The sequence below is a fragment of the Neltuma alba genome, unplaced genomic scaffold (genome assembly GCF_004799145.2).
Source record: "Neltuma alba isolate B1F8T4 unplaced genomic scaffold, ASM479914v2 tig00011701_pilon, whole genome shotgun sequence".
In the NCBI taxonomy this organism is placed as follows: domain Eukaryota; kingdom Viridiplantae; phylum Streptophyta; class Magnoliopsida; order Fabales; family Fabaceae; genus Neltuma; species Neltuma alba.
Window position 1 is genome coordinate 32,966 of NW_021636338.1, and position 15,862 is coordinate 48,827.

At 34.8% G+C, this 15,862-nt stretch overlaps 1 protein-coding gene across 1 annotated transcript; it reads left to right on the forward strand.

Annotated features, from left to right (window-relative positions):
• The first annotated feature begins 1,145 nt into the window (after positions 1 to 1,145).
• On the forward strand, positions 1,146 to 15,586 carry LOC114716985 (exocyst complex component SEC6-like). Its single transcript, XM_028902065.1, has 25 exons — positions 1,146 to 1,283; positions 1,738 to 1,776; positions 2,273 to 2,361; positions 2,476 to 2,566; positions 3,173 to 3,262; positions 3,377 to 3,456; positions 4,520 to 4,612; positions 5,149 to 5,175; positions 5,814 to 5,921; positions 7,102 to 7,225; positions 7,354 to 7,398; positions 8,530 to 8,585; positions 8,995 to 9,103; positions 9,742 to 9,882; positions 9,989 to 10,168; positions 10,328 to 10,396; positions 10,495 to 10,581; positions 11,563 to 11,607; positions 12,488 to 12,566; positions 13,573 to 13,642; positions 13,951 to 14,038; positions 14,145 to 14,234; positions 14,332 to 14,448; positions 15,048 to 15,110; positions 15,426 to 15,586. The coding sequence occupies exons 1-25, from the start codon at positions 1,146 to 1,148 to the stop codon at positions 15,558 to 15,560; spliced, it is 2,253 nt and encodes a 750-aa protein (XP_028757898.1). The 3' UTR covers positions 15,561 to 15,586.
• The last annotated feature ends 276 nt before the right edge of the window (positions 15,587 to 15,862 follow it).

The window sequence follows — 15,862 nt, forward strand, 5'->3', positions numbered from 1 at the left end:
TAAGCTCCATTCTCTAGCTTATTTTAAATGTACGACTGGCCAGCTTAAATTTTCATAAACCCAATACAACAGATGTTCTCCCAAACAACACCTCCTAATTGAATCGGGCTTATTTGTATTTTAAGCCACGTTTGGCTGATCCAAACATGCACTAAGTAGGATAGAAAATAAGTTTATCCAAATAGGTAGAATTTCTTAAACGTGCTTTTAAGCTGAATAAGTTACTTTTAAACGTCTCAAACATTTGAACAAACCAGGATTTTGTGGGATGCTCGAATAAGCTTTTGGCTGGTTTTTTAAATATGATTGCAGAAGAATCTTTCATCTTTCCCTCCTAATGGCTTATTTAAATCAAAACTCATGTTAAATGCATCTAAATCACATTTAATTATTATTATTTAATTAATTATATATTTATTATTAGAAATTCGACTAAATATTTATACTCCCACAAGACACGGATGATTTGAGACGGTATTTTTTTTATCAAAATTTCAAAATTTTGAGACAGTATTGAGCTTTATATGAAATAGGAAAAATTTTCCGGATTCTCATAATTTATAAACTAAATCTTTTATTAAATTTCTAATTACGCACACAATACATCCTAACATAATCCTCCTTAATTCCGACAATTATTATGATTGTGATTTATTTCCATTTTAGGTTGGTTTCTAGACGTTAGGATTACCAACGCATTAGCATGCGTAAGCGTTAAGCTTTCGGTTAACATGCATTAGGACTTTTAACGGATATGTTAAAGACCGTTCCACGACGGCGAACGAATACGTAAACATGTGCCCGTTAGCCATTTTGGAGAGCTGTGGTTTTCTGTTGAAGCCTGAAATGCGTGTAAATTTGCTGCTATTTATTTTCATTTTTCTCTTGCATGCTGTACAGAATTATTATTTACTTATTTATTTGGAATTGGAACTTTTCAGAGTCATTAACCAGAAAAGGAAGATGAAAGACGAAGGAATTCCTTGCTTGGTTCGGAGCAACAAAATGTATTCCATTTTTGCAAAGCTAGTTACCACTGACGCCTCACAGCAAATTTGTGCCCTACGGGCTCTATTCTTGAGCTCCGAGAACTCCATTTGAATTGTAGTCTGTGTCGCGTGTTGTTCAAGGTGGAGGGCTTTTGAATGGCGACTTTACACAGAGTGAAGGTTGAAGACGAGGCTAAGCAAGCAGCGGTGGAAGAGGTGGCAAAACTTCTGCGGCTTCCGGAGCATCTCCAATCCATCCCGTCTCTTAAGGCTCGTTACGTTTGCCGTCTACAGGTAAGCTGCTGTCCACTGCTTCATTCATCACACATCCATCAACTTTTAACGTTTTTGGTCATTTAACTATTTCGCTGTCCGGGGAAAGTTTCATTATTTCGTTGTTTTTCCCATTCCCAACTCATCAACCTTTTTGTTTTCTTTCGCGCCACAAGGAGCGCTTCATAGTTCATTCATTCAGTTTTGGTCCTGTTGATTTTGATCTTGCTTGTTTAACTTATCTTTTCATTTATTTTTCAATCGCTATAACTAATGTAGTAATGATGATAATCTGATCTCTCTCTCTCTCTCTCTCTCTCTCTCTCTCTGTATTTCCAACAATAATCTGGTCTCTTTGCTTATCTAAGGAGCAGATTTTCAAGAACCAATTTCACCTCTGTCCTACGTAATATTTAATGCAGAATGTAAGCACATGCTAGTTCTGATTATTGTTGATGTTTTGCTTTGTTTACAGGCTAATGATGCACTGCTTAACACAATGGTTTCAGAGCAGGTAATTGTTATTGAAGAATATTGAGATGGAGAGCTCAGAATTCTGTACTCTGACCGATCTTATTCCGCTACGTTTAAAACCCAGCACTTGCAAAGAGGAATGATTCCAATCGCTGCCATGTTATCACAGGACACCTTCTTTGTCTTCGTATGCAAGGAAGATCTTAGACATTCATGATAAAAAGAAGCCGAAAATCCATCCTCTCTGGTTTCTTCCATCTGATTTCATTCGCTACCACCGAACCATTTCGAACTCTTTTTCCCCGCATTATGCTAGGAATCTAGCATTCTTACTTTTTCTTAGCTGCATTTGATCATTTTATCTGGAAAAAATTGCATCAGTGAAAACTCCTAACCCCTGTTATCTTCCTTTTTCAATACTTCGCATCGGCAAGTATCATATTTATAGCAAACATGCATCAACTGGTGCGTTCTGCACTTCTTGTTAATTATCCCATGTCTTCCGTTGCTTTGCTGAAAATCACTCTTGACTGCAGGTTGAGCAAGCGCAGGCTGCATTGGAATCACTTGACTTATCCCAGAAGACGTTGAACTGGCTTCGTGAAAACTTGGTCTCTATTCAAACGTATGTGAACAATGAGATGGACTGTCACACATTATGACTTATAATGTGCTTCTTTGGTCTTCCAATCCTGATTAATTTCACTTTGACCATGCTGTGCCTTTCTTTGTGAATCAGGTTTTGTCAGGAATGCCGAACATTAATTGAAAACCATGACCAGATAAAGCTGCTTAGCAATGCAAGAAAAAATTTAAACACAACGCTGAAGGTTATTCTCTGATATTTGTCAATGAAGCCATCTATCATGATTAAATATTAAATCTTTACATTATCCCAGGAGTTACGTAAATAGGGTTGCTAGAGAATACAAGCTGTGCATGCAAGATTTTAATATGTTGAACAGTAGACTAAGGAAATAAGGCACAGCATATAGAAGAAATATCTATAAACATATAGAAGAAATATCTATATAAATAGACGAATATAAGTAAATAACTAAAAAGGGCACGCCTGGAATATTCTGGAATATAAACTACTTTAACTAATAGTCTTCACTGAGTTAACTTCTCAGTCTCTTCACTGTTCCGCATGAGTTACATGCTTGGTATCTGCATATATTTGAAGAGGTTGTTTCCCCTTACTTCATCTCTTAGTGAACCAAGGTTAAATTGAAGATGCAGCAGACCCGCACTTACTGAAATGCTTCCTGTGCTGTATCAACTTTGTATAGTAATTGAAGTTTAGGATGAATTGAGAGTTGAGACATCTATCAAATAGCAAGTTTTTGGTTGTTTGTCCTGAATTTGTGACATTCATATGTTGCTTATCCTTCATTGTATAATGTTGACCATCCGACTTCATTGTCTTCTAATAGGATATTGAAGGTATGATGTCTATTTCCGTTGAGGCAGCAGAGGCTCGGGACTCTTTGGGTGATGCTAAAGAAATTGTCAATACATATGAGGTAATGCAAGTCTTACTTATCCTCTGATTTATTATTATGCTTAATCTTTATATCAAGTGCATTTGAAAACTTTTTCCCTTTACTCTTTTTCTATTTCATCCTTTCTTGTTATAGAGGTTAATAATCTTGGATGGCAAGCGGAGGTTTGCATTAGCAGCTGCAAATCCTCGCAAGGAAGATGTTGACAGATTAAGGTTTGTGTTTTCTTAGGTTCACTTTCAAACTTATGAGCTTTCAGCCAGAGTCCTGGAGTGGTCTAGCCATATTTTTTTAAAAAGATTTTAACCTGCTATAAGTCTCCCATAATATCATGATGTTGAGATTCACTTGTTTTACTGAATGACTCTAAAGAATCTGGATTCAATGAGAGACTGATGGGCCTGAGCCTCGGTTGTTTTATGTTAGGAAGAGGCCTAAGGGTCTAGAAAAGGGTAATTGATGTATTTTGAGTATGACAGTTAAAGGAAAGGCAAGAAAGGTTTCGGGAAGTTTGTGGAAAGTCTGTCTAGACAGAGCTGTTTCTATTTTCTCTGCTTGTAGTAGCTTCATCCATTAGACTTATACTCTGTGGAGGATTTTGTGACTGAATAACATTAAACCAGAGGTAGTTCCATCAGAGACATATTCAATAAAAAGTGGTAAGAACTCATCCCTGCTGTCTATTTGCAACTAAGCAGACGTTTCAGACTGCCAAATCAAATAGCACTGTTTCATTAACCCTGTTGGAAATGAATGGTTGTGATAGATTCTTTCTACCTCTTACAAAAAATGCTTTTAATTGGATCTAAATCTGGATAGAGTTGTGATCCAATTTGCATGTTTTTTGGGTCCGAAAAAGTATGGATATATACATTCATGAAAAAGTCAACCAACGCCTTGTCTAAAACATGCGAGATCTGACTCTAGGATATCAGAAAAGGGGGATGTAGAGAAAAACACCAACCATGGGAAACCATACCGCTGTAACCAGCTTTGGCCAGCCCATCCACCGCCAAACTAAATTAAATTAAATTTTATTGATCAAGCATGTCAATCGTTGGTTTTAGACCAAAATTAAATTAATTTTGTTTTTGTTGAATCATGAGCTTATATCAAGGGTCAAGTGGAATCGATGAGTTATCTGAACTGTCTTATATGCTTTTGAAACTTGATATAAAACAACTGAGATCATTAATGATTTTTCATCCTTCATGTTTATTGTATTGTTTCAATCTCGGAATATATTTTTCCCTATCTCAATCTTGCCACATGTCTCAGAGAATATTTTGAAGAAGTAGATCAAACTTGGGAGACCTTTGAGAAGACATTATGGGGCCATATTTCCAGTTTCTATAAACTTTCTAAAGAAAGGTTTGTCTCATTATTTTGCTGATCGGTTTGTTTCATTTTGAGTATTAAAATAACCTGCCAGAATTTTCATTATTTCTTGCAATCACTTTTTGTTTGTACTACAAAACTGCTTCACATATTCATCTTCTATTACTTGTGTGTTCTTTGAGATTTGAAATCATTATGATTGATGTTGATTTTAAGACTGTTGCAACTTTGTGTCATTTGCGCTTGAGTTGAATCTTTCAAGTTAGGTTTGGTAGTCTTCTGCACGAGCCCTAGCTCAAGCTAGAGAATTTCATTAAAATGTACATCTTCTAATAAACACCTCAAACAAAAGGATTACTATTTCAATATATGCCAAAAGCAACAGGGTGTTCGCTAAGGATTTGGGGATAACTATCTTTCTTAGTAAGCACAGTTCTTTATGATTTCAATTCAGTTAGTTTGATTTTTATTCCATCAGCCACAATTTTGACTGCATTGCATTGGCAAATCAAGTTATGTGCTTTGACTGCAATAATGAGCATAATTCTTTATGCTTTTCCCCTTTGCAGCCCTCAAACTCTGGTCCGTGCTATAAGGTATGTTAGTGTCATACAATTACATATGCCTTTCTACTTTTCTGTCTCTTTTTTCTCCTGTTGAATTTTCAGTTAGATACTTGTCTGTCTTTAATGTGGTTCCTTGTTCCCATTGAAACTCAATTTGTTGTCAGTGGCTCGTTTATAAAATCCTAACACATCCACTTTATTGTTGTATAGTATTGTACTGAAAATGTCTTGCATGGAATGAAAACTCTTTCATGCCATTGAGTAAACTTTATGATGCGAATGGTTTAAGAGAGATTTATAGGATTAAGCTACTTTGTATCATGTCTTGACTATATGAAAATAGTATATGGAGCTATAAGATGTTCTGTGATTTTATGTCATATTAAAGAAAATAATAGACATTTTCATTATTTTCCTACACATAAAGGAATTATTGTTATCTGTTACAAATGAAACATGATGTTCTGCAAATTCACAGGCATCACAATGAAAATTTCAAGTTTAAAATCTTTGAACAACTTGGGAAGCAAAACACAAGGATGATTATTTCAGGATGTTCCTTATGAATGCTTTTTAGCTGGGAAACATGTGTGTTGGTGATCATTGTATTCTTCAAATTGACATAATCTGTTTTTTTTTTTTTTTTATCTCTATCAATGTGGCTCTAGGGTTGTTGAAATGCAAGAAATCCTTGATCAACAGATTGCTGAGGAAGCAACTGAAATTCATGGGGATGGTGCAATGGAATCAATTGCAGATCCACGAAAACTGGCCACGTAACTTATATTCTTTTATTGTTTTTTAAACTTACGTTTCTGGAATTGATTTACTAGTTTATCTATCATGTCTTCCTATTGCTATATTTAATAGGCATTCCATGCTATTTTATATTCCTCTTAAGGCCACAATCGATCTATTTATAACATGATCTTGATTTTATTGAGAGGCGCAGGCTTCATTAATTAATATTTATATGTTTATGTTTTATTATTTCTTTAATTACTAGAGTCTAGGATTAGATATAGATATTAGAATTAGTAAAAGATATGATATCTAGGATTCTAGGGTTAGCTTATGTCTTATGCTTATATAAACCTATTGTACTTAAGGTTCAATCAATAAATGAAAATTTACAGAGGTGTAATTGCCTCTGGTTCAACATTCAGATAAAATGATCCAATTCCATTCGAAACAGATAGGGCAGCAATTCTAACTAACAAAAAGTGTGTAAGAACAAAACAGTAAGCTAGCTTAACAGCTAATGAACAAACTGAATTGTAAATGACCTTTCTCCAGTCCCCTAAGAAATAGGAACGCAAAGTTTATTTTTACCAATGGAAGGTTTTCCCCTCCGTTTTTCTTATTTTTGTTTTTAAAAAAATGTTTGTCCTGCTCACCTTTTTGCTGTTTTCATCTTTGGGCTAAAAGGAAAGGGAGAAATGTTACAATAATATAAAATGGAGAAGAAAGATACCCTATAACAGATTAACAGGATAGGTTTTAGAATTAACCTCAACCTAACTCCAAAATTAAACTATGAATATTGTCCCTGTTACAACATCAAAGGTTTCCTAATGAATTAGCAAGATCACGATTGAGAAACCAATCAAAGAAAGCTAGATAAGATTAATGGAAAATGTGGCGTTAAATAATCCACATACGTCAAAGACAGACTTGATACTTAATTGCTGAATCAGTGTTGCGTTAGTACCAAGATTTGTTTTCAGCTCTTGTAAATTTCACTATGCTTTAGGGATCTTTGAGCTTTTATGTGTATTATCAAAACAATCGGTAGGCTTGTAGAGAACCTTTGGGGCTAAAAACCATTGTATCTAATTGTTATGTCATCCTTTGATTTTGAGTGTCTTATTCCGAACATGATAATATCTTTACTAGATAAGGTGTAAGTATTACTTTGGAGTCACTCAGGATTCTGTTGTTAATGATGAATCACAGAAAATCTGCCAGTATTAAAAATTTAGCGCATCCAAATCTGAAGGTGGGCAAAGGCTATAAGGATAAGTGCTATGAACAAATACAGAAAGCTGTAGAGGAGCGGTTTAACAAGCTTCTTACTGAGGTATCTCATTTCTAGCAACGCTCTGATTCCCCTGCACATGACGCACCCCCCATATAACAAACTTTTAGAATTACATGTACAAATATAACCCAGCATGCAACTCACTGCCAATCTAATTTATGGATCAGCTTGTTTTTGAGGACGTGAAAGCAGCTCTAGTTGAAGCACGAAAGGTTCCAACTCCTCGCCTTTTATTTTTCTCCCCGCATGGACCAAATATCTATCCGATATTATCTTCTTTTCTTCCTTTCTCCCTCATCTGTTTATTTCTTTCTTCCCATTACAACTCATATATTGTAATCATATTGTATCCTAATTAATCTCGTAAAAGAAATTCATCACCTTTTTTTTGTGATTTATTATGTGTCCTCCTGAGATTTATGTCATGGTTGGGGATATGAGTTAAGGGCTGGTTCTTTCATGCTAAGACCGTTATATTAAATTAAAATGTGATCTATGCTGGAAATTTTGCAACCTTTTTTGTATTTTTGGATAATACAAACATATTATAGTTTCCTTATGAGGTATTTTAAATATTCTTGTTTTGCATTGTATTTGCAGCTCAGAGACATCATGGTATATGTGACTGGCAATGTTTGTTCCAAAGACAATTCAGTAAAGTAACCAGGCAATAAATTTATGATGGAAATTGGATTTTACAATTAAATAAAATCCTGATGAAAGCCGAGAATTAAGAGTAGAGAGGATCGTGTTTTTACGGTTGATAAAATTAGCCTCCATTAGGTCCTGATTTCTCTCTCATTTAATCCCTCTTCTCTTGTAAACTCCTATAAAAGGCTGTACTCACTCCATTCCAACATAGAAGCAAGAAATATTTTTCTCTCATTTCCTGTTATCAATTAAAATATGTAATAGCAGAGTACTTTGGTTTTCAAAGATAGCATCCCCAACAAGGTCTCCTGATCTCAAAGAAAGGAGCTTTGCGATGATCTTGTAAACATAAAACAACATTCTAATAGTTTATATGTCATTCAAGAACATTTATTTATTGGGAAAAAAAAAAAAGAAACTCATACAAACCTTCATGAGATCATCATTCTCAAAGGACTAAGCATGTGAAAAGTCATATTGAAAGCATCTAGACCGGGAGCCTTCTCTGTACCCATTATTCTATTCACACCTTGTGTTGGTGCTCTTTTGATTTTAAAAATCACATTATGCAAAAAGTTTCACTGTTGATACTGAAAATCTTAATTTTGCCTCGTTGCTTATATTTGTTCAATATCATCCAGTCTCCTATTTATGTCCATTATCATTTTAACCTTTCTCTTAATGTCATACAGATTCAAGAGGAACTTGGAGATGTCTATGAATATGTAGCCCCTTGCTTTCCCCCGAGGTTTGCACCATCTTTTAATATGACTTCTCTTCATTTTCCCTCCTACTCTACAGGCCCTCTAGCAACATGTCATTCTCTTGAGATACTATTTGGGTATGGCTCATCGAAGTATTTTTTTTGCTTCCTGCCCGTTAATAGCTTTTTCTTATTTTCTTGTTTTTCAATATATACAGTTCTTTCCATTTTTTTATTTAATTTTCTTCTTATTGTAGATCACATGTACGCATTCCTCTGTGTGTGTGTGTGTTGTTGTTGTTGTTGTTATGGCTTACAAAATTGTGTCTCGGACACCAGTACTGTATATGAGGATAATCTTCATGATTTACCACACCTAAGGAAGCATTTTTTGTTATGGGGTTTCTTTATATACTGGTTCAATTTTCTCTCATTCTGTTTCCTGTTATGGCAGATATAAAATATTTCAGCTAATGGTAAATCTGTACTCAGAGAGGTTTACTCAAATGCTGTGGTTGCTTAGTGACAGGGCAAATGATTTTACAAACATTGAGATATTAAAGGTACTTTACTAGAGTGTTGTTCATGTTAATTATCATCTCGTATGATGTCATATTCTCCTAAAGGTGAGCCAGCCGTGTATTTTTGCCTGCCAGAATGAATTCAAACTTTGGATTCCTTGCATCAGCAAACTTTCGTTTTTTTTCCCCCCCTCACCAAAAGATGTGGGAATGGCGTGCCTTTTTTGTAATACTGAAAGTAACGCCTCTCTTACCGGTGTATGATAAATCTATATCTTTCAATGGAACGGTATCTAGGTGATGTTGAACTCCTTAGTGCTGAAACATTACTTTTCAGGTGTTAGTTTACAGTTTTCGTAGAGATAAAATTTAGAGACTTCTGTATGGATTAGTTAAAGAAACTTAGGAGTTATCTTGTTGATGTCGAACCATTCATGTCTTTGTGGAAGTTATGGTTTCCTTGCTGTTCAGCTGTTGCGAGCTTCAAATGGTTCTGGCTTTTATTTCTGTAAAAGCAGCTAAAATTGACTCATCATTTCTCTACTACATTCGTTCACTGAAGTTACAGATAGTTAATTGTTGAACATTTTCCCCTTTTTTGGCAATTCATTGATCATTGTCTCCAGTTTCCAGTGTAACTTCAGGTGTCATGACTTTCTAATTTCTTGGTTATAAAGTAGGTGATAAGTTGGGTCGTTGAATATCAAGATACTCTGATTGGGCTAGGTGTCGATGAGTCTCTGGCTCAACTTTGTTCTGAAAGTGGTGCCATGGATCCCCTTATGAACACATATGTTGAAAGAATGCAAGCTACAACCAGGGTAATTCTACCAACGTTATCTATTCATTTGACTAAGATGCATAATTTTTCCTTCAATAAATTTTTTATCAAATCTAATATCACACTCTATTTATGTGGACTTTTAGAGATGGTACATGAACATCTTGGAGGCTGATAAAACACAGCGCCCAAAGAAAACAAAAGATGGAAAGCTATATACCCCCGCAGCTGTTGATCTGTTCAGTATGCTTGAAGAGCAAGTGCAAATTGTTCAAGATAATAGTTCTGATGTCATGTTATACAGAATTGCCTTGGCAACCATACAGGTAGTTTTAATTTTGATTTATATGCATAAATGATGAATCTCCTCTTAGAAAAAATTGTAAATCAGACAAAAAACGTCAAAGATAAACTTTTTTCATTGTTACAATAATATTGCTATTTGTGCAAATAACCATAACTCATAGAGCCACCTGATTTTACAGGTGTTGATTGGTTTCCAAGCAGCTGAAAAGAAGGGACTTGAAATTGATCTAGAAGCTTTACTTGCAATGGTTAGTCCTCTTTATCAGGCTATGGATGGACCTATTCATCAATATGACATTTTTTTGAAGTTTGAGTTAACATAGATTCCACGGGATGTTGTATTTAGACAAACAACAACTTGCGCTGTTATGATCTTGCAATGGAGCTGAGTAATACCATTATTGAAGCTCTTCCACAAAAGTTTGCTGAGCAGGTTTGGAGCCTTTTTTTTCTTTTTGGTATTTGTTCAGGCTGATTTGATTTATTTCTTAACTGTTGCATGATTGAGGTGCTCTTGTTGCTATTGTATTTTCCTGAATTCATGTTCATATTTCCCACAATTTCTAGCTTACTTATTACCTGGGAGTCTGGAAATTGGTTTTAAGAAACAAGATTTATTTCATTGTGAAGGAAAGTTGGGTAATCAATATGGGTTAATGTTTTGCTGATGCTTGCCCCGCTTAGAGAGAAATACAATACAAATATCGTTTATGAAGTTGACCAAAAACTAGGATATATTTTCTTAAGACTATGTGCTGAGCTATAGGCTTTTAAATCTTTCTGCTTATTCCTATTGTTCCATGTACAGTCTGTTAAATGCTTGTTCAGATTCTGTCGCTGCATACGTCTGCTGTCTTCTTATTTTTGAAAGAGAAAGAAGTCTTTCTAGATAACAGAAAATTGTACAAAGAATGATAATTAAGTTAGCCTCCTAAATTCTGTGTAGTGAAGTATAAATATAAGGACACCTCTTCAAAGAACTTATGAAGTAAGAATAACACAAAATGGAAGCTATTAACATTATCCTTTCCCAGTGCAACAATAAAGCAGCAAAATGTCACCTTTGGCTCCCCCCCCCCCCAAAAAAAAAAAAACTTTTCCAAAGTAACTGCTCCAATATCAGAGGGCCCACACAAGAGACCCACTTTATTAGATATGCAGATGGACTGGCATCTTTTCTGCATGATGGAGTTTCTTTTATTCTTTTCCGTTCTTGTTTCAGTTATAATCTGTTGATGTTCATGTGGAGAGTACTTCATCCTCCTCTCATGTACCTACTCTTCCACCTTCGTATGGTTTCTTTTACATGGAAAAGAAAAGGAATCTGTGTTCTTTGAGCTTGATATCTGAATTAGTGATATTTTCTTCTTTTGTTTTTCTTGAATTCATATATTTAGATTTGTTTTCCTCACAGGTTAATTTCGAAGATGCCTGTAAGGGATTTCTAGATGTTGCTAAGGTATAGAAGTGTCTGAAAATGTGCTATTATAATGCTTTCTTGGTGGATGTTTATTGGGTCCGGGTTATTTTATTCTGCCAAATTCAGCATGATGCCTTTTATGATTAGAAGTTCAATGTGCGATTTCCTTCTTAATGGAGATTTCCCAGTTCATCTTGAAAACATATTGATATTATTTACCCAAAGAGCCATTGCTCTTTCCTTGTCCCCTGTTCTCTCCCCTCACTGTCCTGGATCCTGAATAAATATAATGCATTGGATGCCGTAAGTCATTTATTTTGGTAAGAAAGCATCGGAATTATGGACTACTGGATGGTGACGAAGGGGAAAAATAGTTATCGTAACTCAGCAGCTAGATATCTTGAGAAATGAGATTTCCTTGTCTAATTACTCTGTAGATCTGTCTCGTCTTTCAAAAGATAACTGTTTTATACCATGGGCAGTGAAAATTGATATCTTTTTTTTTTAATTTTATCCCTCAGCTCACTCGAATCTCTTATGAAGTATGTGTGGACAGCTCTTGATAGGTTATCATAAACACATTATTAAACAATTCTTTGTTTGTTCCTTGTTGTTATGCTCTGAATGGTTTGTCCTCTTCCTCTGTTGTTATTCATCCCTTGCTTGTCCAAATGCCACTTGTTTCAAGCTCAGGCATTTCGTTTTTGGATGAGAGAACTCTCTTTGCAGATTATCATCCATCCTATCCTTTAACCCTCCCTATTAATTTGTAGCACATAAATATGAGTTTATCAGTTGACCCAAAAAATTGAAATTTTATCAGTATTGTTTATGTACTTGACCAGTTTCGTTTGATGATATCAGTTATTTTGAAAGGGGTTTTACTACTACAATATAAATTCTGCACCTTTGATGACAGGAAGCCGTGCATTTAACTGCATGTGTGTTTTTTGAAGATCCCTGTGTCCAGGAGGAGTTGGCAAAGCTATACCAGACAGGTTAAGCACTTTTCCCCACTACCAAGCGACCTACTATTGCGCCTATATAAGGTTTAATGTGATAGTATAAACTGTGTTTTGGAGGAGGTCAAATGGAATATTTGATAAAACCAGATATCTTTTCTCCGGTTAAGTACTTTGCAATGCAAGAATATGGCCTATAAAAGCTTTGCTGAGTTGCTTTGGTTTTGGGTGGTCTAGTTCTGGTTTCCTAGTAACATCAGCACTTAACTTGCCATGGGAATGTGAAATTTAGTCTTATAAAAGTATGAATCACGAGATAATTCGCAGATTAGTCCTTCCACTACTGAGATTCACTTCCCTGCCCAAAAATTTGGACTTTCTTTCTAAGGAAGAAAGACAAGTTGTTGTGAGCCCATTCTATATATTTATTATTTAGGCATCTGTTAAATTTTTCTGGAGCTAAACTCAAGAATTTTGGCCCAGTTTTTTCCAATACTGAATCATCTTAGGAAAAAAGACAGTTTTCCGGACTCGTGTTTGTGCCCATGAGTCTTCTGTCAGATTTCAGGGGAATTTGGGATCTATTTTCCACCTTTGTTCATCTCTATTCTTTTTCGTCTTTCTTTGTGTTTTTGGGATGTTTCCTTGTTCTTCACCTCTTTATTTTCATTCTCTCAATAATTCTAACAATGCTGAGAACCTTATGATATCATAGGAAGAAACCCATTGCAAAGTCTCTAAATTTTGTGGTAAATTACATGTTACTCCTTTGGTCCTAAATATAATACCTATTTTATAGTATAAATTACACTACAAAATGAGTCCTATATTTAGGATCGGAGAAGTATCTTTCTAGTAATTGATTAATACATGCTACTAATATCAAGGATTTGGCTTCTCTATTTCATGTCTTTAAATTTGGTGTGTACTAGTATTTAATTTTAAATGTTGTAGATCATGTTTTCTTTCCTGTCTTTGCAAGCACATCAAGTCATTAAATTGTTTTAATTAAAAAGTTGTCTCCTCTTTTTGCATATTCCAGAATGGAGCGAGGGACTAGTAACTGAGTGCGTAGTGGAATTACTTGATGATTATTTTTCAGTAGTTAAAAGGTAACTTTGTTGTCCCTTGAATTCCATCCGCAAAAATTTGATTCCCTATTGAACGATTGAGCTTATGTAAGCTTCCTGACAACTTCATATATTGATCATAAACTATCTTTCTTGAATAAAGGAGAACAAATGGGATAAGGCTTAAAATTATTCCTATGAAAGGGTTGAGGATTATTCCTATGTTCTAATAGAAGTGTAATGCATAAAATTGCAGAGGAAGGAAAGACGTTTCTTGGTTTGAGATGTTCATTATTATGTATTCCAACTTGGTTTCATTCCTGACGCAATATAACTTCTTATCATCCAAGGTACATTGATGAAAGATCTTTTAGAGAATGTGTTGAAGCCTGCCTTAAGGAAACAGTGATCGTATATATTGATCATCTTCTAACACAGGTTCTTAAAATTACTAATTATCTTTTCAATATCCAGACTTCAACTGTGCATGTTTAACAACTTACCAGTAATGATATCAGTGTCTCACTGGTCAATTTGATTGCAGAAAAGCAACATTACAGGAAAAACAATTGAAAGGATGAGGTTAGATGAAGAGGTTATCATGAGCTTTTATCGGAAACATACAAGTGTTTTTGTGAGTGCTCTCTTTTTAATGTTCAAATTATGTTGTTGGGTCTGTGGCATATAGTTGTAAAGCTTCTTATTGTAATTTGCTTGACATTTTGGGTTAGAAAGTTGAAAGCAGATTGAGGATACTCAGCGACTTGAGGGAACTTGCTTCCGCTGAGAGTTTGGATGCCTTCAGCCTCATCTATTCAAATATTCTTGAACACCAACCAGACTGCCCGGTAAAATTATCCTCAATATGATATAAATATGTGGCTGCAAATACAACTATGTGAAGGGTTTTACTCTGAAATTTATATTTTATTTTCAACACACTAATTGCAACTTGGATTATTATCATTATTGATCCTTACAGTAAATTTCACTAGGACTAACACTTAAATATAGAGACCTAAAACTCATTAAAAGTATAGGGGTCAAAACCAAAACTCACTTGATTCTTATACTTCTAATGAGTTTTGGTTTTGATCATGTACTTTTAACAAATTTTGGTTTTAGTCCCTATACACAGACCAAGTCTTTATGAAATTAAAGGAACCAAAAAACACGATTTGAAATTACTGGAACTAAAGCTAAAATTGTAAGGACCGATAATAATATTAACCCTTACAATTTATAGGGGATGTAGGGCAGAAAAGGTTCAGCCAATCACTAATAGAAGGACACAAACAACATCAATAAAACTCAAGTAGGAAACTATGAAGTTCAAAAACAGCATTTTGTCCCCTTCTTTTAGAAGAACAAGTCTAAGCGCCCATGAAGTTTTAAACTTCTAATAGAGTCCCGTTTTATGTATCACTTTGCCCTGCTCTTCTTGTAGGCTGAAGTTGTTGAAAAGCTTGTTGGTATGCGAGAAGACATTACTCGGAAGGATGCCAAGGAGGTAAACAGAATTCACTGGTTATTTTGCTAATTTTTTTTCAAGTTTACCCCAACTTAAATGATGTAGATAGAGAAACACAAAGTTCATTGAGCTTTTTAATACTAAACCATAATAACAAGGGTAAAATTAGAAAGTAACAATTAGTAGATTAGTTAACGACTTATATTTAAAACCAAAAAAAAAAGCTTCTAGAAAATGCCCTACAATAAGGAGCGGAGGGAGTACAAGTGAAAGTCAGCTACTAGTTATAAGAGTTTTGCCGGAGAAATTTTATTGATATTGATGAATTTCTTATTTCTTATCTTTGTTAAGCAGGTCGTACAAGTTTGCAAGGAGATATATGAGAATTCCCTTGTTGATGGAAGAACTCCAAAGACTGGATTTGTTTTCCCACGAGTCAAGTGCCTAAATAATGCATCATCAAAATCGATATGGCCTAAACTCACTTAAATCAAATCAATTAAACTATATAAGGAAGAAATCAAACGATATGACATTATTCACTTATTCTGTTTTGCCTTACACTAATTTATTTGCTATTCTTTCGCATATCAAATATTCCGTTTGGATGGAAGAAAAGTTAGCAGGAAAAAAGAATAAAGAGAAGAGAAAACCTGAGAGATCCTATTATCGCTTCTTCTTTATGGATACAGAGGAGAAAACAAAGCAGGAAAAAAAAAAAAAAAGCAAATTTCGCAATGACAATAATGCTCTTGCGTCCTCCGATCCAAAATATTCGACATTTTCTATTA